This window comes from Paramormyrops kingsleyae, chromosome 1 (assembly GCF_048594095.1).
Source record: "Paramormyrops kingsleyae isolate MSU_618 chromosome 1, PKINGS_0.4, whole genome shotgun sequence".
Taxonomy (NCBI): domain Eukaryota; kingdom Metazoa; phylum Chordata; class Actinopteri; order Osteoglossiformes; family Mormyridae; genus Paramormyrops; species Paramormyrops kingsleyae.
This window is the reverse complement of record NC_132797.1, coordinates 32943085-32958740: the sequence shown is the minus strand read 5'-3', so window position 1 is coordinate 32958740 and position 15656 is coordinate 32943085. Positions and strand designations below refer to the sequence as shown.

Genomic DNA, 15656 nt, shown 5'->3' with positions numbered 1-15656 from the left:
AGTCTTGTGCTTCATTATGATAGGATGTGCATTCAGGGGAGGAGGACGGCCTAATTATGCTATATTGCTGTGAGCAGGGTGGCTCTTGGTCTGTACGAGACAGGCCTGTATGCAGCTCACAAACTGTACGAGATTCTAGCTGTACGAGACAGGCCTGTATGCAGCTCACAAACTGTACGAGATTCTAGCTGTACGAGACAGGCCTGTGTGCAGCTCACAAACTGTACGAGACACTAGCTGTACGAGACAGGCCTGTATGCAGCTCACAAACTGTATGAGACGGGCCCGTGTTCAGCTCTCAAGCTGTACGAGACGGACCGTGTTCAGCTCTCAAGCTGTACGAGATGGGCCCATGTTCAGCTCACAAGTTGTATGAGATGGGACTGTGCGCAGCTGACAAACTGTATGAGATACAAGCTGTACGAGACAGGCCTGTGTGCAGCTCACAAGCTGTACGAGACACAAGTTGTACAAGACAGGCCTGTTTTCAGCTCACAAGCTGTATGAGATGGGCCCATGTTCAGTTCACAAGCTATACGAGACAGGCCTGTGTTCAGCTCACACGCCATACGAGACAGGCCTGTAAGCAACTCATAAGTTGTACGAGACAGGCCCGTGTTCAGCTCACAAGCCATATGAGACAGGCCCATGCACAGCTCACAAGCTGTACGAGACATCCCGTGCGTTCTTCTGCGAGTAGTGTATAGCGCATGGTGGTTTGGGTTGTTCCTGATCAGTTCAGGATTAGATACTGTGGCAGTCCTGCTTTAAGGCTCCATTTTCCTGCAGGGTGTAGCGGAGACGAGTGTGGGACAGAGGGGTGGGGGCTGCAGGGTCTTGGGGGGGTTGGATTATAACACTTTCTTGCTCCCTGCTAAATCTGCCCAAAAGAAACTGAGTCACTATTTCCAGAAACAGGGAATAGATGTTGTGTGTAATTCTGTAAATCAGCTTGGAGATGAGTTCCTCATCCATGAGTCATGCTTTGATTGTTTTTTATCCATATGTATGGTGTCTGTATGTATGTATGCACTACATACATATACATACAAGCACACAGCATCATGGAATATAGTGTGCATATTCACTTCACAGTGGAATATCATGATTTACCACCTTGATCATTATCAAAGGAACCATGAAGCCATACTATTATGTAGAATGTTAATGTATCCACCAGCGGTCCGGGGGGGGGGGCTTCTCCCACATGCCTGACAGTCATGTGATGGGCAGCTGGAGGCACACGTGTGTCCGTCACCCGTGGAGCTCAGGCCATGCTTGTAATAACTCCTGGTCTCTCCTGATTGCCCACAGTTGGACAGAATGTTTCGTCCCTAGGGGTTGCAAATCGAAATCAAGGTAGGAGACCTCAAACCAAGATGAAATATCTTTGTAGGTCAACCAACGGCTCCCAGGATAAGCGATGGTGGACTGCAGCAGCAGGAGAAGTGGCGAAGTCCTTCTGCCTGTTGTCACTTATAAATAATTTAAACTGTCTGCTTGTTTTCGTTTGCAAGGAGCCAGAAGCGCCAAGAGAGCATGAAGGTTATTGTTATAAAGTGCTGTTATTCTTCTTTGGATGCATTTCAGAATCATGCCGTGCTCAGTGCGGAGTCCCTTTGAGATCTTCCACAAAGCCTCCATCTGCAGCCGGCACCGGACGTGGTCCCTTCCCACAAATCAGACCAAATTAAACGAGCACTTCTCCTAATTTCAATAGCCTCTGGTTATGCTCTGCGTTTTAATTTGGCGTGGCCCTTCCCGGGGCCCTCAGCTCCGTCTCCAGCCGATGCATGGTGATCTTACATTAATCCACCATGCAGATATGCTGTACTGACTTGCCCACCACCCTGTGATTTCCTACTTTCTCAAAAATGGATTTTAAACCGAAGGGAGGGGGCACGGTGGCTTCACCCCCCTGGGACCAGGCTTTGAGCCTCCCTCATGGCTCCACGTGGGCGTTTATGGTCTCCCCATGTCATTGTGTGGTTTCCTCTCAGTACCCCGGCTTCCCCCCAAAATCCACAAACATACTAAGGTGAATAGGAGTTGCCAAATTGCCCGTAGATGTGAATCGTGCCTGTATCATATCTGCCGCCCCATCATGGGATATTCCCTGGCTTGCACCAGTAGCTTCCGGGATAGGCACCGGACCCCCGCAACCCTGCATGGGATAAGTGGGTATGGATGGACGGATGGATGCTAAAGGGAGCCATTCCTACGCTGCCGTCTTACTGGTGCAGTTCGGAGCTGGGAAACGCTTGCTAGTGGAATCAGTGTGTCTGTGCTGTCAAACAACTCAGGGTAAATAATCTCCCCCAGGGCTCAGGAGGGAGGCTGCAGCTAACGACGCTAAGCTGTCCCCAAATACAGTGCTGGCTGCACACAGGACACTTAGCAATTTACATACACAGTTATTCATTCTGTAAGCAGTCCTATTTCGGGTCACAGTGCAGAGATGGCAATGGGCAGCTCCACCGAAATACACACAGCGACTTCAGCATCTCACACAGGCAGTGTCAGACATTAACATTAAGACGCTGAAAGATGTTCCGAGTTCGTCTGCCGTACATTTCGGCTTTCTGCTTGTATACACAGCTTAAAAAGCAGCACCCCGGAACCCAGAACCTGCAACCTGTCAATCACACCCCTGTCATCGTCTTTAATGTTCATAACTAAACAAAACCATCCAACAGCAAATGATCTTTGCTTTTTCTACTTGAATTTAAGAATAGCAGTTATTTCCCACACATTATTGTTATTAATAGTAATGACAATAATAGTGATCTAAAATCATACCTGCGGTTGTGGGATGCCTCTCCTTCTTCTGGACATGCTTATGTTATGGTTTAATATCATTTTTTGTGTTTAATGGCCCCCGCCTTTTTGGTTTTGTTTCGCCTGCTAGTCGACGCCTCCCCATTATGAAACAGCAGGTGGCAGTGAGAATAGCATGTCTGCAGTGCCCCCCCCTTGAGCCTCTGCAGTCTGAGGCATCACGCCGTGTGAATCTGTAATGAGCTCTTCACGTTCCGGCCATCCACGCCTTGGGGGGGTACACCCCCCCTCTGAATGTCAGCTCGCCTCTCTGCCTGGATCCAAAAGGGATCTTACTCTGTTTTATCATTAATTTGATATGATTGTGTCATTTTTTTGGACAGTAAGCGGTAAAACAGGGGCGGAGCTTCCACATCTGAACAGGCCCCGGCTCTTGGACTCACTGACAGTTTCGTTCCCCAGGGTGTTAATCGCACCTTAATCAGCGATGAGAGACGGGCGAGGAAGCGTGCAGTATCACGGAATGTCCGTTAAGGGACCGGCCTCACTGCAGCAGGCCTCACTGCAGCAGGCCTCACTGCAGCATCCGTTCATAGACACAGTAGCTTTGTGGAACGGGCAGAAAACCATTCCATCAAAACAGGCTTTTTCAGAGATGTTAAGGGTCAGGCTTAATGAGGTGAATCCTGGGCTGGTTTGTAGGATGTCAGCTGGGTGCTACATATAATGCCATATAAATAAGAACTGACAGGTACCTCTCAGCCGGTAATGTAATGGTCCCATTACGCCCTCAGTACATGCCTCTGTGGGGGCACATGGCAGCGATCTCTGAGAAACTCAGTGCCCCGGAGTTTGAGCCACGCGTGTGGAATTTGCCTATTGCCGGCCTCTAGTTTCCCCTGACGATCCAGAACGTTCTGCTGAGGTGAAGTGGCGTCCCGTGTCCTGATGCTTCCTGGGATGGGATGCAGCCCTAGTAGCTGCTGGAAGTTGATAAACATCGTTGACTTTATCGCCCGTTTCAGATATTTATGTGGAATCAGTGCAGTTTAGCTAACGATGCATATTGCGATTGTGAGACTACTGTGCGTACAGTAATAGGACCAAGAATCTGTCTGGGAGAGAAATACCCAGAATTCCTCCTGCTGTGCTGCACATCTTAATGTGATTATTACACAATCATTGTGTGGTCATCAAGTGATTATCACACGATCATTACATGATCATCATGCAATCATTGTGTGATTATTACGTGATGATTATGTGATCATCACCGGATCATCGCGTGATGATCACGCAATCATTGCATGATCATTACGTGATCATCATGCAATCGTTACATGATCAATACGCAATCATGATCATTACATGATGAATTGTGTGATTTTTACATGATCATTGCACAGTCATTAGGTGATCATTAAACAATCACACAATCATAATGTAATCATTACCTGATACCATTATGTGATCATTACACAATCATTTTGCGATCATCATGTGATTGCATTGCATTGCATGATTGCTGACAGATTAGAGATGTTGAGTGTTGGTCTTCCCCTGTACCTCTTCTTCCTTGTAACCATTTGGTGTGTTCTTAGAGAAGCCGCCTACAAGATTATCTGGATGTTAATTTCAAGATGAGTGGGCCATAAATGCTTTGAGGTTGAAAATTACAGATGAATTCCAGCATCGTCCATAGCTCCACCCCACTGCCACCCCCAACGCCCCCAGCGTGATGCTCACTAACATGGCTGCCTGCTTCTGTGACATGCCTACATTACCCAGAATCCATTATGCTTCCATAACCATGCATGTGATGCTGGCGCGACACTTGTGCGCACACACATGCACTCACTTCTTTTCTTCTTTGCAAGACTGCGAATGCTTCGGTCACTCCAACCGCTGCAGCTACATCGAGCTGCTGAACACGGTCATTTGTGTGAGCTGTAAGCACAACACTAGGGGGCAGCACTGCCAGCTGTGCAAACTGGGCTACTACAGAAATACCTCAGTAGAGCTGGACGATGAAAATGTCTGCATAGGTCAGTCCCGTCGTCTGGCCCTTCCGCACCCTCTGTCTGCTTGTTCTTCACCGGTCATGTGACCATTTTTTATCCTCCCATTGCTTCAAAAAAGTAGGCCATCACTGCAGGCACACTAAAATAAATATGCGTTCTATAGCTCAAACCCTTTATTCATGCGTTTTCTATTTCCAAAATGTCTTATAAAAACTACATCATGTGCCGAGCAAACATTCCCTTCTAGTAGTGCTGCAGATAAGTAGGTAACTTAAGCCGCGTGTGACTTTACCATTAGTTTGGGCGACAAAGTTGACCATGGCCAAGAAACACAAAGACAACGGAATCGGCAAACGCAGTGAGAAAGCGCTGCAGTGACCCGGAGCTCCGCCCCCCGTCCACTCCAATTAAGATATATCTGCATGTAGTGAACTTGAAAATGAAAAGGCAAAGTAGGAAATGAAAAGTCAAACTGGAAAATGAAAAGACAAAAAGGAATTTAAATTTTATTTTTAAATTTTTCACATTTGACTCATACATGAGTGGAAAATTAAAATGCAAATGGTGCTGTTACATTTTAATTTTCATTTAATTTTGCGCACAGACTTTAGAAACTAAATGGCAAAGTGGAGACTGTATGTTCTTTTTATCATTTTCATTTTAGTTTTTGTACAAAATACCTCCCGTAACTAATGTACATGTAATGGCCCGTGTGTCGCAGTGTGATTTGGGGGGGTGGTATTTCTATCTTCACTAACGTAGCGTTAGCATTGCTAATGTCACTCGCAGACAGAGCCGTAAGAGGCTAATCTTTACCTGAAGAGGAACCCACAAGTTCCCGTTTACCCTGGTGGAGAACAGGGTATGTGCTTCACTCCACAAGCTGGAGATTTAGGTCATTATGCAGTCTGCTGATCTGTGTCAACTAGCAGGTCGCTAAGATAATTATGCAAATGGTTTCAGCAATAAAACACCTCATTAGCATACGGCTTAAGAAGCTCCTCACTTAATGGCGGCGTCTCCGAGCACCGGGCCAGCCCTCGGCAGCGTTTTTACCCAGCATTCCCTGAAATACCTGGCAGGGCGCCCAGAGTTACCATTGCGGCTTTGCTGCCTGTGCGCCACAGGTGTGCACACTGACTCTGTAGCCGCGGAGCAGACCGAACCACAGGACCAGAGTCACAGCAAATGCAGTGGAGTCATTAGTCAACGAACTTGGCGGGGCCGCAATCCACTAAAGCAATTAACACTTAGGGCTTGCTAATCACCCACTGAGTCCATTTCACCTCAGACACTGTCAGTGCTGTTTGATATTGAATTGCTTGACCGTGAAAGACTTAATTACCAAAGAACACCAAATACAGTTTAGTTAAAAATCACAAAAATGAAGTACACTGTATGGTGTGAGGAATTCAGTATGAAGGCAAAATATATATCTGAAGTTAAACATGCATCTCTGGAGACACCATATAGTTTGAGGTTGTCCCATATCCACCGTGTCCATCAAATCCTGCTATTTTCCCTTCCCACTCTCATTATCGTTTGTGTAAACCAGGAATGTTTCTGCTGAAGATGGTAACCGAATATGTTAGCACCAAGTATTTTCTCCTGTGGCTGACGTGTGCTCCTCAAGCATGAAGCCACCGTCTGGCTGAGAACCTTCCCCAGCTCACAGCTCTCTCACCGCAAGGGGACGGCGGTGCAGCGGAACACTGCCGGACAGCCATCACACCAGTGTCATTAGAGTCTTATTAATCTCAGATTGTCGTACGACTGACAGAATACAGCCACGTAAACATCTGGTCCAGGCTGGCGCCGTGGGTGAGGAAGAGGAGAAGGTCCCCGGGGGGGGTGTAAGTGTCACCCAGGTCAGCTGGGCATGGTGTGAATTGGCGGGGGGGGGGGGCTCTGTCAGCATTGATAGATTAAATTCGGAAGCTCAGGATTCCCGGGGGAGAGGAGCACCCCCCTCCTAGGCTCTGCCCCTCCCATAACCTCACAGAACAAGCAGAGCGTGGCGTGTTTGGAGGAGCTGGACGGTATTAGGCACAGTGACAGAGGACGTGTAGTGAAGTATGGGCAACGCACACACTTACACTGCTGCCATGGCAACCAGACAACACAACAATTGAATTAAAAGGACATGCTTTGGTTACCATCTTCAGCAGATGTTTAGGACAATTCATACTGTACACAAGACTGTCTGTTTGTGTATCGCATCATCATCATCTTTTTTTCATTATTATTATATCATTATTATTATTATAATTATTATTATGTATGACAGAGAATAAGCCAGTTTTGTGTCGTAAAAAGGACATTCAAATACTAGCATTTTTGTGTAAGATGAAGATCATCATTCCATCATTCAGATGTTCATAAGTAAGATGTTGGAGCTCGTTGGAATGCAGGGCCCGCCTGTAATTCGTTGGTGCTACTGAACACCGGCCCCAGACGACCCCCCCCAGCTTGTGTGTATGTGTGTCTTGTTCCCACAGCCTGTAACTGTGATCCCTTTGGCTCCGAGAGCGAACGCTGTAATGCCACAGGATTCTGTAAATGTAAATCGGGAACGACGGGCAAACACTGCAGTGAGTGCCTGCCAGGATATTTGTGGGACAGTGGTTGCAAATGTAAGTAGCTCCCTCCCCCCCCCCCACCCTCCCCAGACCCCCACCGACCCCTCATTGGTTCACTGGAAAACCCTGGGCTGGTCCATGTCTGGTCCATCTTCGCAGGCTCGTTCGTTTCTGTCTGTTTGCCTTCTCCTGTTGGCCCCCGAGCTGAGCGTGAGCTCACTGTGCAGATGGGAGGGTGGCACTCGCCCGTCTGATGTCGGCAAACTGCATCAGCTGACCAAAAACATGCCAGCCGCCGCATGGTGAGGGCCTCCCACCGCCAGCAGCTGCAGTTATTCACGCATCGCCTGGCTCTCTCCTTTATTATTCCAGGCTGCTTTTAGAGGGGCAGTTTTCAGTGTCCGCTTCTTTTATGGGAGCCCTCTGCATGGTCAAAACCAAAGGCTACCTTCAGGAAACCCCGACGCTTCAGTGCAGAATACTGTCTGTCTGTGGGTGTGAATATCGATGGATGATAGTGTGCTATAGTCAGATCTGTACTGAGGTACAGTTGCAGCCTCGACATGAAGTGTTATATCAAGAGCTGCCCACTAATGTGGCATGGTTAAGTCTATGACATAATGGCATGTAACCTGCTCCTGTCATCTTTAATCAAGGACCTGTCACTTCTAAGGTCACTGAATGTCTTGTTGGAACCACATTTCCGCTTGGTTGATGTTTCGTATAATAATCTGAGATAGGATATTAGGGACAATAAGTGATCTGGTTAAATTACATATTGCACCATATAAAGCTGGTGTAAACTTATGGATATGAGAAACATCTCATAAACATCATGAGGGACAGGCTAGAATGGGCCTGAGGCGATCGCCCTTGAAGAGGCTTCAGGGGCAGCTGCTCTCAAACGCAAAGGCAGAATCGCAAAGCAGTTGCTTAACCTCTTAATCTAATCATGTACGCTGGTAATTTCCCCGCAAACCCGCGTTCCTAAGCAATCAGACGGGAGACGGGGGATACAGCAGCAGCAGAGGTGCGCACCAAATATTCATGAGCCCCTTTGACCTCAATTATCTCGCGCTTCGACTTGTGAAAATGCTTTGAGGGGGGAATGCGACTGAGGCTGTCGGGACGGGGACACACCCAGTCCCCCACCCCTCTAGGACCGTAAGATGATAAGCCCTCTTTAATTACCTCTGCGTCCTATCAGATCCATAGACGGGAAATCTCAAAGGCAAGGCCGGACTGTTCGACGACTTCACACCAAAATGTGGCTGTGGAGCCGGGTCGCCAGTTCCAGTTTTGCCGGCATCTCCCGTTTCGCGCCTTTACTGGGCGGTCAGGCACATCGCGGGCTGCTTAACCTTTGCCGCACTGGGGTCCTCCATGGATGATGAACATGACCCCAATTAAACAGCTGGCCCCTGTATGTGAGGGTGTCTGAGTCTCCTAAGGTCCTGTACTTATAGCTAACATGTGCCTTCTGGGGTAGGATCCAAGCTCTGCACAGCGGGAAAGTTTCCAAATGATTCTGGTGTTTAAGACTCTCCATTAAGTGCAGTCATAGTGACACAATTAACAGTGCGGATTTCCCACATACAGCCAAATGTGCCACCCACCACATCAGCATCACTTGTGGATATTAGTCCCAATAGCAAAACAAACACAATAAATCTCAAAGTTTATTGTTGGCCTGGGGTCTGTTTGCATGCTGAGAAATTGTAAACAGAGTAGACTGCAGAGCACATCACCAGCTAGTCAATCTCATGGTCACAGAGAGCTCCATTATTTAATTCTTTTTTTGGACATAAAATTAAATATAAACACCGTAGTACGTGACACATCGGACTTTTAAACAATGTACTTTGGAATACTTTAAAATTCCTTTGTGGTGTAAGACGGTGGCTTGGTGTTGGAGGTATAATTTGCACACAGCGGGACAGTGACATCCTGTCCTTGATGTACGGAAGAGAAATAGAGAGATATTGAAACGTTTTCCCTCACACGTCAGACAACAGTTTGAGGTAATTGTGGTCAGAGAGCAGAGTGAAATGCGGTAAATAGCAGCCGGTCGTCTGTTTAGGGAATATGAACCCCCCCCACCCCCCCCATGCCACAGACTCAGAGTCAAACTGCACAGACACACAGCCCTGTTTGTTGAATGTACTGGCGGAATGCAAACCGAAGATATCGGGTTTTGATAGCCGTGCATCTATGGGCGTCTTCCCCACAGGACAGTGCCAGACACAGGCGAGGTGCGGGTGGGGGACACATGCCGGCTGCTGACCTCAGGGCCGGAGCAGGCCCCCGGGGGCCGCTGGGGAAGCTGGGGAGCATGCCCCAAAGGCTGACGTTGTCATAGGCAGGCAGTTTTATAAAAGTGTTAAAAACCATCTTCCGAATGACTCACATTCCCAAAAGCTGTTCTGGAACATTCTGTGGAACATAGCCCTAAGGTTGCTAACCGCCTCTGAGCATGTACACGTTTGATGCTTTAAAACAAACTTTTTCGAGACACATGGAAAACTGTACAAATTTCTGCAAAGAGCCCATTAAGCAGGCAACAGCTCTGAGCTGGAGCGTAACCCTTACCCTCCCAGGGAACCTTCTGACATGTTACTGTAATCTACAATCTGTTAAAATAATAAAGACCTATTTATGTGTGCTTTGATTTATGGTTAAATACGAAGCCGGACTGAGACAGCAGGCAGGACAGATGGGTGTGTGTGGTTAACGTGTTTAGAAACCAGATACACAATCAGACAGTGCTGGATATAAAACCCATGTGCATTTTAAACATGTCTAATTGGGCCCTCCTTAAATGATTAATTTATCTATTAGCTACTCATATGTAAAAGTTGTTGTTTTTCTTAGTAATATGACATAATCCTCCTTGAGTAAAATTCTTTTTGGAGTAAACAATGGATAAAAAAACAACGTAAATTAAACCTGATGTATTTGTGACAGAATATTATTGCCTGACAATAATGAATACAGAATCACAGTCTCCCAACAGGGATTGAAATGGGAATTAGTCCATTTATTTCCAGTTGTGTAAAATGTTTGGAAATGTACTGGTCATAAATCAAAAACAGGATTATAAATCTATTTGAGCCGTGACTCTGAGATCTGGCCATTTCTCCTTAGTCTGATAGAGAGCTTGGCTGTTTTTCCGTGACACTTAATGCCTCTACGTTTAGGATCGGCAGGATGCTCTCCGGCTGACACTGAGTATCTGGCGTAGGGAAATAAGCTCCGCCGTCTGCATTAGCGTTTGAAAGGCAGCCCCTGTGATGATCAGCCAGGAGGCTGCAGAGGAACACCAGCGTAACGGGTGCTTTCCTCAGGAGGACTCCAGTTGGGTTTGAAGACCCCAAGAGTGCTGCACTCGAAAGAAAAAAGTCTATTGTAACCTTATCAAGTGTTTCCTCACGCCTCAGCGGAGCGTTTCTCTGTCTTCCTGCCTCTAATCCCAGAGCTGTGTGCAAAATACCCACAGAAGGTCTTTGTCTCCATCCACAAAGCTGAGCGGCTTGGAGGAACGTGCAGCAGAAGTTAACTATCTCTTGTTTGATGTGATCTTTATCCTGCATGTGAAATCAGCACTCTGTCTGGGGACTCAGCTGTCCATAGTGATTATCGTTTCTATTTACTCCTGCCTGTAAGTTTGTCGTGAACTGGGCCTCTTATTCAGGCCGTTAAATTATATCCTTTTTGAATAATTGCAAAATAATCTTATTTTGGAAAATGCCATCAGCTGGATCATTCGTTCTGGCAACATAATTTGTTTGGGTCCGACGCATAAACAAAACTAATCAAAACAGTTAAACGATGGCAATGGTGCCGCATAAATGCAACAGGTCATTAGCAGCCTGTTGTGTAAAGCTCCGGCTTCAGCAGAGCTGTTTTTGGGGATGAAGGCACAGGGCAACATGGAGCTGAAATGCATTACTTGCACTTTTGTATTATTGCCGTTTCTGCCAGTCTGCAGCAGGAACCCCATGCTCCGTGTTTTTTACCCATCCAGGGCACATTTCTGGGATAGAATTCACCTGCTTGTGTCACTTGTTTTCCTCTCTTTAGGTAACATTCCTCCACTGTTGGTGACCACAAGTCACCTGTCTTTTTCCATTACAGACCCGTTTGTGCTTACAGTGTGTCTCTGCATTCAGCTCTAGCTAGTTGTGATTGCTAGATTAGCATTATCTTTAGCTAGGTGCAATTGCTAGATTAGCTTTGGCTAGGTATGATTGCTAGATTAGCTTTAGATAGGTATGTTTATGTGTATATATATATAAAAAAAAAGATAGGTATGTTTGCCAGAGTAACTTTAGTTAGATGCGCTTTGTAGACTACCTTTGCAAGCTTGCCAACTTTGGTCAGCTGGCTGGCGTGAGATTTTCAATTCAGGACGCATTTACATGTATGTAACAGTTTTATTACCTTGTAAATAGTCTGTAGGGTTTGCAAACTGCCCAAAAGCTAATAATGTAGCCAGTTTTAGGTTTACAATGAAATAATAATAATTTACCGTAAGATTTCTTGCGTGAGCCTGAGAATCTGAAAGCATGAGCATCACACAGATGCATGAGAGATGGCAACCCTGCCTTTGGCTAGGTGTGATTGCTAGATTAGCTTCAGCTAAGTGTGATTGCTAGATTAGCTTCAGCTAAGTGTGATTGCTAGATTAGCTTCAGCTAAGTGTGATTGCTAGAATAGCTTTGTGTGGTGGTTAGATTTTGGTGACTTGTGAGGTTTACTAAATGACACCTTTCTGCAAAAGATATGCTGTTCGACTCAGCATGTGCAGCATGTACACGGGCACCACCCAGTGGTGTGATGCCCCCCCCCCTGCTTGTCCCCCACCACAGCCCAGGTGTGTGACGACGAGCTGCTGCGCTGTCAGAACGGCGGCGTGTGCCTGAGCAACCTGCGCTGCCAGTGTACAGTGGGCTTCAGCGGCGTGTTGTGCGAGAAGCCGCACTGTGAGAGCGAGGCGGCCGGCTGCGGGGGCCCCGACTCGGCCCGCAACACCTCCTGCCCGTCCTCAGCCCACCTGCTGCTGCTGCTGCTGGCGCTCGCCACTGCCTCCTGCTGGCCGGCAGCACTCTAAGGTCCTGGGCACGTCCCAGCCATCCGCCACATGGGAGAAGCAGGCAGCGGAAGTGGAATGTTTTGGAACGATGGCAAACTGTAATTTTAAACATTAATGAATATGAGTCACAGTAAAAATTAAATATTGAAAATTAAATTACAAAAATGACAAGGTATATATACGGAAGTAACTGAGCATTTGACCAGACCTGCCGGCGGTGGATGAACGGAAACTGTGAATAAGCTGTAACAGGCACTGCAAACTGGGGAAGGGGGGGTCTGGGTAACAGGCTGCCTCTCCTCTGTCTCACTGCGGCGACATCGGCAGCAGCCACCCCGCGGAGATGCGTCCGGCTGGGGACACACTCAGCTGCGCCTCATCCTGGTCGCAAGGCGACAAAGAAGTGCTCAGCTTGCGTGGGCCGACCTGAAAAGGTGGCACCGTTTGCTGTGAGGACCCCCCCTGCCCCCCCGCCCCCCACCCCATCCGCCAGTTCTGCTTCCCGTCTCTACGGTGCTTGCTGTGTTTTCCCGGAACCGGAAAATCATCCGCCTGCGTTAGCGAGGAACCCGTCCCAAAGCCAGCACAGGCACCCATGGGCCACGTTACCTGACTGACGGCTTTGTCGGCAGAGATGCTTCCGGAAGGATCGATGTATTTAATTTTTATATCATTTTTATTTTATTGACATACTACAGTATGGCGTATTACACAAAGTTTGTTTTGATAATCACGCAATCTTGTTAAAATGCTACTTGTTAATATATTTAACACTAGAACAAAGTATAAAGGCATTTTATTTCCGTTTTAATTTGATCGTGCAGACTTCCCTCAGTACGGCGTCAGACTGTATGAGTTTACATGTATACTGGGATGTACAACAAGCCACCAAAGGACAATTCTGTGTTTTGTTGCTTTGACACTTTACGATCTAGGTGAATAAAAGAATGAAAAAAAGGTCTGCGTTTGGTGTTCTTCATCATTTGTGGAGATTTTTTAAATAACGTGAGCAGTCCAAGATCAAGTCACACAAAAGATTATGTGTCATGGAGCAGCTGCATGTATGAACCACTGTAACTCGACACATTGACACTAAGGCCAAGTCTCAGGAGAATATTTGGAATCATGCATCAGTTTATTACTATATTGTAATGTAAAGTAAAAAATTAAATATTATCTCTAAACATACAGGGTTTCACCACTTCTCATTTATTTATTTCCACACTTGAATTTTCTTCACATGAAACTGCATAAAAAACAGTAACAGTTTTCCAGTTAAAATTAAAAGTGTTATTTGTGTCCACCGAGGCAGTGTGGTTGAGTAGAAAGAGAGGAATGAGTGCGTGAGGATCTTCAGTGTCTGCCTGTGGATTTATAATTTATAACGTTTATGCTTCTGCACCCTGTAATTATCAAATGATTTCATAACGCAAGGAGCTCTATTGCAGTTTATGCTGAATTTGTGCTGGAAAAGAATGAATGAAATGTGTTTTACAGAGGAATGCTCTGTCAGCGGGACAGATTAAATATTAAGGAGTATTGACATCTCACTGAGAGGCCTCACAGGTTACGAGGCACGTCTGGCCAGGTGGGAAACACTTCCTCCAAAGTTTAAAAAACTAAAACCAAACATTTTTATTATCCCGTAAGATGAAGGCTGGGATGCTTTTGCAATTAAAAGGCAATTTATTTCTTTGAATTTTAAGTTTGTGTGATAATCTTCCCAATTAAATTGGCGAGTTCCTTATAAATAAAAGTTTGGTGTCAAATGCTTAACTCTCCCCTTCACAGGCATTATTTGCATTACTGAATTTAACTAACGGTAGCTAATAGGCTAACAGCGCTATATAACATCAGATAGCTGTTATGCTATCATATCCCCTCCACAAACTTTACTTACATTAGCTAAGAGACTTACAGCACGACGTAACGTCAGATAGCTATTATGTTATCATATCCCCTCCACATGCATTACTTAGGGTGACCAGATAATCCATGTCAGGGAGGACACTTTGAGCTACTTCAGGTTTTACAAACTACTTTCAAATTGAAAGGCTCCTGTGCTCGGCTAATTAGTTCAGCTCTTCTTGTGCTTTGACTGGTTTATTTCCTTGACTGAAAGACTCATCCAGCTGTTTCACATTAACATTAGTGACACATGCATGATTATAGGAGACTGACCAATCAGCACACAGCAAGAACTCAGTGCTCAAGTGAAATCCAGGTCCGTTTAATTGAAATGGTAATTTACAATTCCTGTCCTAGCTCAGAGTGTCCTCCCTGACATGGATTATCTGGTCACCCTACATTACTTACATTAGCTAAGAGGCTATCGGCACTATATGACGTCAGATAGCCGTTATGCTATCATCTCCCTTCCACATGCATTACGTGCATTAACTAAGAAGCTAACGTCGCTGTATACCATGAGCATGATGTTCTGCTTATGCTCCTGCTGGTCAGGTATCTTCCATTCCAGCTGACCTCTGACCTCCACCTACTCCGACATGACCTGCCCTCCATTGCCTCATATATCCATAGCTGGGGGGGGGCTGTACTCTGGCCCTAGGTCTTCCTTCCGTTCCTCCATCCCAGAGGGACCAGGATAGCCCCAAGTACAGCTCCTCGGCCTTATTCAGATGGGTAGTGGTAAATGCCAGCAATTCAGCACATTTGCTCTGTAATTTGCCTGAGACTCATTTTGCAAAGAAGACCTTAAGGAAGCTGGGTTGGACCGGGGGGGGGCAGAAGGAAGATAATCCTTCTTAAGGAGGCACATGAACAGAGAAGGCCAGCCGGGAGGTCAACCAGAAACATGACCTTCCTGGGAGACTCTGAGTCTGCCTAATGTGGGATCCCAGCAGCGTCTCCAACTTCAGTGCTGATATTTCTCAAAGCTGCTGTGAGATGCTGTCACACCTGCCTTGAACCCTTATACATTTCTGAAAATTTCATTTGATCTTCTTTTTCATGGTGTAAAAAATGACATTCAGCCATTGGTAGTTCAAAATTCTAGACTCAATGAATAGCTTGGATGGATGGATGGATGGATGATGGTGATTGATGTGATGGTATTTTTTTGTGATACAGAGATTATGTAAGAAGGCATGATGTCTACAGGGGATGTCCGCCCCCAGGTGGTCAAAAAGAGAACACACTGATGGGGAGATTAGAGCGCAGGGCTGC

At 46.3% G+C, this 15656-nt stretch overlaps 1 protein-coding gene across 6 annotated transcripts in view; it reads left to right on the top strand.

The window, feature by feature from the left end:
* ntng1a (netrin g1a) overlaps positions 1-13592 on the top strand; it is a 72717-nt gene extending 59125 nt beyond the window's left edge. For 3 of the 6 annotated variants that reach the window (XM_072714098.1, XM_072714092.1, XM_023806033.2), the window contains exons 6-8: positions 4656-4823; positions 7298-7432; positions 12247-13592. In XM_072714098.1, the coding sequence (XP_072570199.1) occupies positions 4656-4823; positions 7298-7432; positions 12247-12488 (545 nt within the window). In that variant the 3' untranslated portion in view covers positions 12489-13592. Of the gene's footprint in view, positions 1-1314; positions 1360-4655; positions 4824-7297; positions 7433-12246 lie in introns of all 6 variants that reach the window. The other 3 variants (XM_023806035.2, XM_023806034.2, XM_023806036.2) reach the window with 3 other exon arrangements.
* The last annotated feature ends 2064 nt before the right edge of the window (positions 13593-15656 follow it).